Raw genomic sequence first — 11143 nt, 5'->3', positions numbered from 1 at the left:
GGGGAGTCACAGACAAACAGAAAAAAAAAAAAAAACCCAACATGTAGTGAGTGGTTTGAGTTTGCTTGGTCCAGGGAGTGGCACCATTAGGAGGTGTAGCCATGTTGAGTTAGGTGTGGCCTTGTTGGAGGAAGTGTGTCACTTTGGGGTGGACATTGAGACACTCCTCCTTGCTGCCTGGAAGCCAGTCTTCTCCTGTTTGCGTTCATGGAACAAGAAGTAGAACTCTCAATTCCTCCAACACCATGCCTGCCTGGACACTGCCATGTTTCCTGCCATGATGATAATGAACTGACCCTCTGAAATTGTAAGCCAGCCCTGATTAAATGCTGTCCTTTATAAGAGTTGCCTTGGTCATGGCGTCTCTTCACAGCAATGAAACCCTAACTAAGACACACGCTTTCATTTATATGTCAATTTCAAATCCACAATACATCAAATTGCATGTTAAGAGAAAAGGATAGGACTCATTATCTGGGTGACATGGGAATATCACAGAAAGACACCTGCCAAAATTAGAACCCTGTTTGAGGATGCTGGACGTGGGCAGTGTAAATGAAGCCTGTGACAGCATTCGATGTAGTAGTAATGTAATGCATTGTGTTCACATGTGCACTCACATGTGTGCTCACATGTGCGTTCACATGTGTGTACATGGCACATGTGTATGCATGTGGAAAACAAAGGACAATGTCAGGCATCACCCTCCCTCAGTAATGCAGTCCACACTCTTTAAGACAGAGTCTCTCACAGACCTTGAACTCACCAATGAGGCTAGTGCCCCAGGAAACCTCCAGTCTCCACCTCTCCAACACCAGGATTAGGGGTGCCTAGCACTACACCCGAAATTTGTATGTGGGGTCTATTGCTCACACTGGGAAGCCAAGCACTCGATAGAATGAACCACTGTACCAACTCTGTAACATTTTTTTTTGTTTTAAATAAATGCTTCTAGCTGATAGTTTTTCCAAATAATACGATAGGAAAGAGTTCCCAACAGCTGCAGAGGTCATGGAATTTCTGGCTCCCTTACAAATGGAGTGACCTCTTTCTAGGACCCTAAAGAGATCCAGGTATCTCTGATCCACCTTTTCCAAAACCACTTGAGCTAGAGACAGCCCATGGTGTTGGCGTGTTCAGAGAGTAAGCAGAGGCAGAAAGAGACTTGCTGTGAAGGAGCAAGTCAGCTTCCCGGATGACGTCAGCAACAGTCTTGAGGAAGCCCCACCTTCCAGCATGTGGCCCATAGGTTCTCAGCATATGGGAACAGAACTCTGCTGACTCCAGAGTTTGTTTTTATTTTCTAGAGAAGTTGGAAAGGTGGCTTGGAATACAAAGTTCCTCCAATAAAATTAGCCCACTACTAATTACAAATCAGTTCTTTTTTGCCTGGGCTGAAGAATGCCCTTCTGGGCGGGCAGAATCAGTCTGTCAGTTGGAGACCTGTGAACTGGATAAGCTCAAAGTTACTGGCATCACAGGAAGCTGCCTGCTGTTTGTACATCATGTATAGTCCTGAAGCAACAACAAGATACTGTGACAAGTTATACAGTAGGGATAGAAAGAGTAAGCATGTCACCTTAGTTTTGTCAAATGGTGGCAAGAAGAACACGCACACACACACACACACACACACACACACACACACACACACACCTGCCAGTTGGCTAACTTGATTCTACCCTTTCTTGCATAAATGTGAGTTCTCCAGAGAAGGCCCACAGCTTTGCTCTAAATCAAGTTCCCTCTCTTCTAAATCTTAACACACTGTACACTTCCCAAGTAGCAATCACTAGATTTATACCATAAGACATTCAGAGGTGTAGATCTCCTAAACACTCACTCTACCCATTGGGGATATACCTGGTATATATGATGCACCCGGCATAGCTTTAACGAATTGTGGAATCATCTTTAACCACACCATCGAAGCCTCTTCTTGTTCTTGGCCTGACCCTTGCTGTCTGCTTTTGGAGCTCCACGCCCCCGGACCTTGAATGATGTCAGAGCAGAACACTTTCCAGCATGTGCCCCTCCCCCACATTGCTCACTAAGACACAGCCAAGAGGTGCCAAGATGTGGTTCATACTAAAAGTTGTACTGCACTGGAGCTAAGAGAACTCCCATTGTATTCGTTATCTGTATCTTGAGTGCTGGGGGGGTGGGAGGGGATCTACGAACACAAATTAAATTGCATTCCCTGCATACATTTTGCACTCTGATTTTATTTTATATGAGTAATGGGTTCATTATATGACAAGTAATGGACCAGCCCTCCTCCAGACTCATTGAGAAAATTTCATTACCTTCCAAGACAAATTGAATTTTTTTGATGTTGAAAAGAATTTTATGAGGTTGATCCCTAAGCCCATAAAACATCAGTGAAAGCAGATTAGCGCACAGAAGTCTCCAGGAAAGCAGCTCAGCTGGGAATGGGGATAATGGCTGAGGGAGAAACTTAGAAGAAAATCAGAAGCAAACAATCATGACTTCTAAGAAGCAATGGAGAGAAGAGACGGCGGCAGCAGCGAAAAGAGGATTAAGGGGAAAGTGGGACTGAGTAGCGCTTTGGAAGCAGACGTGATCAGGGGCAGGGTGTCTGTCCAAAATTCCACTCTCCGATCTTTCAGTCTCCATCCAGTGCTGATGTTCACATCCAGCTTCAGGTACGATTCATTCTGATCGTAGGCTGGCCACAGAGGCAGGTCATCCCCGTTAGGATCCCTGAAAATGAGAGCAGACCCCAGTAAGATGGCCATCCTCAAACGCCCAACTGCAAGGAGGCTGGCTGGTTCACTCACCCACTCCTGGCAAAGTTAGCCCAGTAGCTCATCATCTTCCTGCTTAGCAACTTCTCATCCTCAGTGGCTTCCTCTGGAGGAGATGAACAGAAATGCAGCTGCTTGCCTGCGTCACAGACATCCCAAGCCTCCTCCCAATGGTGAGCCCAGTCATGCCTTGAGCCCATTACTGAATCCTTAAGTCCTAGCTCCAATATGCAACTGAGGCACCGCCCATAGAATGCAGGTTGAGCATATCTTTCTCATTGGTCCTCTGATCCACCCATTACCATTTGAATGCAGAGTGCTCTCCCTCTCTCTTTCTCTCTCTCTCTCTCTCTCTCTCTCTCTCTCTCTCTCTCTCTCTCTCTCGCTCTCTCATGCGTGCACGCGCTCTTGCTCTCACTCTCCCTCTCCCTCTCTCTGTGACTGTCTCTCTGTCTGTCTCTCTGTGTCTCTGTCTCTCTGTGTGTGACTGTCTGTCTCTGTGTCTGCCTCTTTGACTGTCTCTGTCTCTCTGCTTCTCTGTCTCTCTTCTCTCCGCCTCCTCCTTCTTCCTCTCCCCCCCCCCCCAGCCATCCACTACTATCTGCTAAAGCTTGTTTCCAAGATGCCCCTAACAATAATAAATCCCCAAGGATCCCACAGCCCATCTATAAAACAATGTCATTTGGCAGATAGCATCTGCAACCCTTTAAATCACTTCCCTCTCACTTGCAATAACAGGTAAATCCCATCACTTCCCTGCAGAAACTTAGCTGCCGGCTCAAAGATAAGCGCTGTTACCAATGCTGTAGACACATTCAGGAAGATGGTCACAGGGCACAGCTGGACACAACTTTATGCATCTGTTTATTCACAGGCACAGGTTCTGCACCTTGTTCTCTCTACAAAAGTTGTATCTGGAAATTGTATCTATAAGTTCTACATTGTCAGCTGTAAACCTACCATTGTTCTATAACCTCACAGTATAGTCAATGTTCAAACATGTGTATGTGCAATGGCAGCTAAGAAAGTACTGAACATAGTATGTGTACCCCACATTCCAGTGACAGATATTTACATGCTATCAAGCACTTTTTGGAGATAGCAATGTTTCTTGTATGTTTTTATATTTTGGCACATGTGGATATAATTAGCCAAAAGCCCTGCACACGGAATTGCTAGGCTGAGGACTGTACACACTGCAAATGTCTACAGCCTTCCTCTAAGATATGAAATAGTTGTTTCCCACACCTGCTGGAATAGACCAAACACGGATTGATTTAGGGTAGAATGATTCACGGGCCAAGAGTGGTCTGTTCTTCTCCTGCCATTTCTGAGCTTGAGCAGGCTGCATACATTAAAAGTCACCCACATTTCTACTTTTCCATAAGTTGTTCAAGATTTTATTAGCTTGCTCTTTCCTTACAGACATTAAAGATTCTAGAGTGCAAGGAATCTAACCTCCCCCCCCAACACACACAGACACACACAGACACAGACACAGACACAGACACACACACACACACACACACACACACACACACACACACACACACACACACACACCACTAAGGCTAATCATTGTTTCCAGTTTGGAGAGGCCTTCCTTCAGTCAGAGTGTGAAACCACTGCTAAATAAAAGCATGTATTAAGCACTCACTGTTTGTTTTATGACAATTATTTAACTTCATCCTTATTTAAAAACCAAAAAACAAACAAAAATAAAAAGCACCTTAGGGGTACCTCTGCCACCACTAATAAGGATGGGTAGATAAACAAAATGACGAAACGACAATCCACAAATCTCAACAAAAGAACTATCCTCTGTCAAAGGCTGAGTTAGTAAAGATCCTCCATTGCATGGTATCTTAAACTAAATGTTTTAGTCGTTGTTCCTATGGGGGATTTGCTTGTAACTTTTCAGTCTCTCTCTCTCTCTCTCTCTCTCTCTCTCTCTCTCTCTCTCTCTCTCTCTCTTCTCTTCTTCTTCTTCTTTTCTTCTTCTTCTTTTTCTTCTTCTTCTTTTTCTTCTTCTTCTTCTTCTTCTTCTTCTCCTTCTTCTTCCTCTTCCTCCTCCTCCTCCTTCTTCTCTCTCTCTCCTTCTTTCCTTCCCTCCCTCCCCCCCATTTCTTCTCCCTCTTTTCCCCCCACCGTGTGTGTGTGTGTGTGTGTGTGTGTGTGTGTGTGTGTGTGTGTAAAATAGGTATATGTTTATAAACCACTGAGCTAATGAAATCCCAGCCCCCAGCTCTTACTGACTCTTGCACAGTGGGGTTGGGTGGATGAGCAGGGGGCTTTACAGAAGCAGTTGGGGGAATTAACTCTACTCTCTTCTCACGGCATTCCGCATTCCATGTCCCTGCAAGAGGAGCCCACAGCCACTTACTCACCAAACATGACCACGTCACCCTCCAGGAATGGGCCTCCAAAGACAAAGCGGATTTCATCCGTGTGGTCAGCCTTCACGAAAGCTGGCCTTGTGTTCTGAAAGCAGTTGGGTCGGTGCTGAAACTCATAAAAATAGACAGGTCCACCAGCATCTGAAAAAACAAAGAGCAGAAAGCATCAGGTAGGCATGGTCCTGTAGCCCTACCTTTCAAGGCCCAAATTACAGGCCCAGAGGTGTGCTAGCTCATAAACCACCCTGCCTGCCTCCTGCCTGCCTGCCTGCCTGCCTGCCTGCCTGCCTGCCTGCCTGCCGCCTGCCTGCCTGCCTGCCTCCTGCCTCCTGCCTCCTGCCTCCTGCCTCCTGCCTGCCTCCTGCCTCCTGCCTCCTGCCTCCTGCCTCCTGCCTCCTGCCTCCTGCCTCCTGCCTCCTGCCTCCTGCCTCCTGCCTCCTGCCTCCTGCCTCCTGCCTCCTGCCTCCTGCCTCCTGCCTCCTGCCTCCTGCCTCCTGCCTCCTGCCTCCTGCCTGCCTCCTGCCTCCTGCCTCCTGCCTCCTGCCTGCCTCCTGCCTGCCTCCTGCCTGCCTGCCTCCTGCCTCCTGCCTCCTGCCTCCTGCCTCCTCCCTCCTGCCTGCCTCCTCCCTCCTCCCTCCTGCCTGCCTCCTCCCTCCTGCCTCCTGCCTCCTGCCTCCTCCCTCCTGCCTCCTGCCTCCTGCCTCCTGCCTCCTCCCTCCTCCCTCCTGCCTCCTGCCTCCTGCCTCCTGCCTGCCTCCTGCCTCCTGCCTCCTGCCTCCTCCCTCCTCCCTCCTGCCTCCTGCCTGCCTCTTGCCTCCTGCCTCCTCCCTCCTCCCTCCTCCCTCCTCCTCCTCCCTCCTCCTCCTTCTCTCCCTTCCTTCCTTCCTTATTTGGGGCTGGAACCCCCTCTAGACCAGCCTTCTTATCCTACTGACAAAGATGTGGCAACCCTATGCACACTCAGAGAAGGAAAGAATTCTACTTATAAACAAACAGACACACACAAAAAACTCACCATACTGAGCCCAGATATACCTTGTGACTTCCTGTCGTTCACCCTGGTCCATATGTCTGGAAGCACCCAGAATTTCCCCCTTTCCAAAACAGTCTGCACCCATGCAACCTCCACCCCACCTCCTTCCACCAACGTCCTTCCTCTGAAACACACACACACATTCTTGAGCACACAGGCACTCGCGTGCAAAAACACACACTTGGTCTCAAATTTTCTTCCAATTATCAGCTCGTTTCTTGGCATCTCTTCCAACAAGACAGCATAATCTATCTGCCTTACACTTATTTCATTCCTTCTCTTTATGTTTCTTTCCCACATAATAAAATGCACACACTTCAAATGTAGAATTTGAGGAGCTTTGGCACATCTATGCATAATCATTTACTGACCACATAGAATATGTCCCTTAACCCAACACACACACACACACACACACACACACACACACACACACACACACACCATGCACACACACACCATACATACACACACACCATACATACACACACACCATACATACACACACACCATACACACACACCATACACACACACATACCATACACACACACACACATACACACCATGCACACACACCCACCATACATACACACATACCATACACACACCCACCATACACACACCATACACACACCATACACACACACACACCATGCACACACACACACCATACATACACACACCATACACACACCCACCATACACACACACACCATACACACACACACCATACACACACACACCATACACACACATACCATACACACACACCATATACACACACACCATACACACACACATACACACCATGCACACACACACACCATACATACACACATACCATACACACACCCACCATATACACACACACCATACACACACCATACACACACCATACACACACCATACATACACCATACACACACCATACACACACCATACACACACCATACACACACACCATACATACACACCCACCATACACACACCCACCATACACACACACCATACACACACACACCATACACACACATACCATACACACACACCACACACACACACACACACACACACAAACTTAAACACAACAAAAATAAAATTTGTTTTAATTCCCACTGCCCTGCATTTGGCAGTGGTTTCTAAAATACAATACAAATTACACAATTAACAAAGAAAACATAAGTGAGGCAATATTTGAACATTTAAAACCAGTATTCTGCTATCCACTATCAACAGAATAAGAAATCAACCTATAGAGTGTCTTTCAAATTATGGCAAATACTTGCAAATCATATCTCAAATGGAGTTAGTCTGTGCAATATACAAAGAATTTCTAAAGCAAAAAAAAAAAAGAAAGAGATAATTCTCAGTTAAAAGAAAAAAGAGGAAACAACTTGCACAGGCATTTTGTTTTGCTACGAGACATGAAAATGTTTGGAAAATATTCCACATTTTCTCTTACATGGGATGTGTGTTTCAACCAAATGGAGTAGGGGAGGGAAAATTGATGATATTCATGTATGGAACTCTCATCATGAGATTCATTATTTTGTATTGGATTTTTTTAAATTATTTTTAGTATGGAATAGAGTTTATTTAGAAGAGTTGAGGGGGTAGGGGAAAAAGAGAGAGAGGAGAGGAGTAGAGGTCAGCCATGAACATATGGTAGGAGGAGGGGGATGGGGAGAGAAAGGGCAGAGAAGGAAGAGGGGAAGAGAATAGGGAGCAAGAGAAAACTTAATTTCAAAATGTCTGAAAAGTACATGGAGATCTCTCCAACCTGTCTACCCATTGGAGAGACACATATCAACACGATAACTGAATATCACTTCACCCACACATACATGTATGTGGTAGCTATTTCTCCTGAAACTGCAGGAAGCGGGTGTCGATGCAGCAGAGGGAATCCTGTTCTCACGCATTGGTAGAGGGTATGAAAATCGTCAGAGCCATTATGAAAGTAACGCGCAGCTCTTCGTAAGATAGAATGATTGTGAGCTCCAGGAATATGCGTGTAAAAGAATGGGTATCCCTATGCTCGTGTTCAAACAGCATTTTTCGCCATAATCAGAAGGTAGATCCATTCCAACAACCATTGATGAATGCATAAACAAACATGGTATATACGGGCAAAGATTATTCCTCAGCCTGAGAAAGAAATTCTCGTAGGTGGTAGTAAATAGGTGAACTTTGGGCATTATGGTAATAAGCTAGACAAAAACCACAAATATTGTATTTCACTTATAGGAAATATGTAAAATGCTTAGAGTACTAAATACTTTGTCATACATCTCGTGACATAATATCTTAAGTGTGAAAATTATGTTGTTTAATTTTTACATGTTCGAGTTTTCATATTTCTTGTTGATTTCTGATTTCACTCCACTGTGATCATACTCTACCTTCTCGGATTCACTGAGATTTGTTCTGTGGTCAAATGTGTAGTCTATCGTGTACATCACATGTACAAGAGAGAAATGGAGACTCTGGTATAATGCTCTTTACGCAACGTTAGGTCTGGCTGGTTTATAGTATTCTCGGCTATTTCCCTCTTCATAACTTTCATAATTGTTCTGTCATTGAAAGTGAGATGTTAAGGTCTCCAACTATTACAATAAAACTATCCCTTCGATCTTTTCCCATCACTTTTACTTCATATATTTTGTGGTTCTATCGTAAGGCACATGTAGGTTTTTAATTGTGATGCCTTCTTGGTGTAGTTATAATGTCCTTCACTGTGTCTTGTCCCACTTTCTGTCTCCAGATGTATTTTGTCTGACTTAAGCAGCAGCCCAGCTTCTTCTGGTGGCTGTCTGCCTTGACAATCGTCTCCATTCTTCCACTGTCAGCCAGTGTACTTCCTTTGTTCTGGGGTGAATCTCTTCTCAATAGCACAGTTTCTTTAATCCCTCTGAAACATCTGACTATTGGGAAATTAGTCCATTTACATTTAATATAATTCATAAAAGAGAAGGACTGACTTCCACCAATTTACTATTTGTTTTCTATGTCTTTTATAGCAGTTTGGTTTTTTTAATAGCTCCATTAATGCCTTCTTTTGCACTAGAGTTTTCTACTGCATCATTTTGATCCACTTCTTGCTTTTTTATCAGGAAAATTTTAGTTATTTTCTAAATTAATGTTGAAGATTGTAATTCACATCTTAAATTATGATAATCAAGTTCAAATTAATATCAATTTACTCTTAATAGAGTAAAACCTTTGTTATTAAGACTGAATTTATATGTCTATGTATTGTATCTTTCTAACAGATTTACACTTGTTTTATGCGATTGTCTTTAAAATAATTTATGTAAGGGGATGTTGTAAATAAAAATAGATTAAGAATTAATTCCATATTTACTTACATGGTTAGTTTTACTGTATTATTTTCTTTTTCATGTGGATTTGAAATCCTTTCTGCATCCTTTTGTCTCAGCTTAAAATGTTTAAAGAATTCCTTTTCCTTTTCTGGCAAGTTTATTAGCTATGTACGTTCTGTGTACCTGAAAATGCCATAATTTTTCCTTCTTTTCCAAATGACAGTTTTACCCAGATATCTAATTATTGGTTAGCAGCCTTGACTATGTTATCTCCTGGCACTTTGAATATGTCATCCCCATGCCTTATGACCACCATCACTTCATTTGATAGAGCCTATGATAATCTGATTCATAAATGACAAGTATCAACTCTCTGTGTCCATGAAGCTCCTTTATTTATCTCTGACTTTAGATACAATGTGTCTCTTTGTGGTCTCTAAGTTTTTCCTATCTGGGGTTTTGACATTCTTGGAAGACAGACTTTCAAAAACTTTGGAACGTTTTGTCCGTTACTTATTCTTCCTGCCTCTTTTCTCTCTCCTGTCTTTCTTGAGATCCTTTTAGACATATATTTGGTTGGTCAAATTATCCTACAGGATTCCTGTGCTCTGCTCATTTTCCTTTTTTCTTTTCTCTTTCAGATTGAGTCTCAATTGGCATAAACTAAATGCCTTCTTCTTTCTTTCATGTGCACAGAGCCATGATGGATCCTTAGAGTAACTTGTTCATTTCAGCTATTGTATCTTTCCACTTTGTACAGTTTCTTCTCAGTTTTAAGAAATAAATTCTCTTTATGGCCACTATTTAGTTATACGTTAGTCTCATGGTTTCCTTTAGACATTTGAACATATTTAAAATAGTAAATTTTTGCTCAGGCGATGGTGAGACAGTGGTTAGCATACCTGCCATTCCATATTTAAAATAGTTGATTTAAAGTTTTTGTATCTGTAATGTTTGGGCTGTTAATTTACTTTTCCTGTATGTAAGCATTGCCTTCTTGTTTCTTTGTCTACAATAATTAAAAAAAATAAAAACAATAACAACAGAAGTTCTGGTGTGGAAGTGATGGAATCTAATCTTACTAACTGCCTGAATTTTTGTTTGGGGGTACTGCTGGGTTCGTTTGTTTGTTTTACTGATACTCTATACTGACTTTATAAAGTTTTTATTATTTGTTCTAAGTGGTCACTGCAGCCTATCTTCTGTTACTTAGTGATCAGTTTATGACAGTAAGCCAGCTGAGATTTCCATAAACCTTGGGGACCAATGAAACAAACAGATCAGAGGAAGAAAACACCACAGTCCTTTCAGTCAGACTCATTTGTGTGTGCATGTGTGCATATGCATGCTGGGGGTTGAAGGAATGGTCTTTCCTCCTTTAAATTTTTCCTTATTTTTGAGAATGTTATACATGTATATAATGAAATAAGACTATGCCTGCCCACTTTCCCCCCTCTTTACCTCCCTCAACTTGATGTATTTTAATTCTATAACCTACTAACCCGGTTAGTGTCACCCATATAGGCCTGGGTCAGGTGATCTACTGAAATACTGGCAACCAACCAGTGTCCACTTCCACAAAAATTATTCTCTCTACCCTAGCAACTGTTCCTTGCCAGTA

General features: G+C 43.2%; 1 protein-coding gene across 4 annotated transcripts in view; it reads right to left on the bottom strand.

The window, feature by feature from the left end:
• Positions 1–2205: 2205 nt before the first annotated feature.
• Positions 2206–11143, bottom strand: part of Ces5a (carboxylesterase 5A) — a 306059-nt gene continuing 297121 nt past the window's right edge. For all 4 annotated transcript variants that reach the window (XM_063277997.1, XM_063277996.1, XM_063277998.1 and 1 more), the window contains 3 exons: positions 5156–5305; positions 2802–2874; positions 2206–2724 (listed from right to left, as the gene is read on the bottom strand). In XM_063277997.1, coding sequence (XP_063134067.1) covers positions 2493–2724; positions 2802–2874; positions 5156–5305 — 455 coding nt within the window. In that variant the 3' untranslated portion in view covers positions 2206–2492. The remainder of the gene's footprint in view (positions 2725–2801; positions 2875–5155; positions 5306–11143) is intronic.

Source organism: Rattus norvegicus, chromosome 19, assembly GCF_036323735.1.
Source record: "Rattus norvegicus strain BN/NHsdMcwi chromosome 19, GRCr8, whole genome shotgun sequence".
Taxonomy (NCBI): domain Eukaryota; kingdom Metazoa; phylum Chordata; class Mammalia; order Rodentia; family Muridae; genus Rattus; species Rattus norvegicus.
The sequence above is the reverse complement of the archived record's forward strand: the minus strand, read 5'-3'. Positions and strand labels throughout refer to the sequence as shown.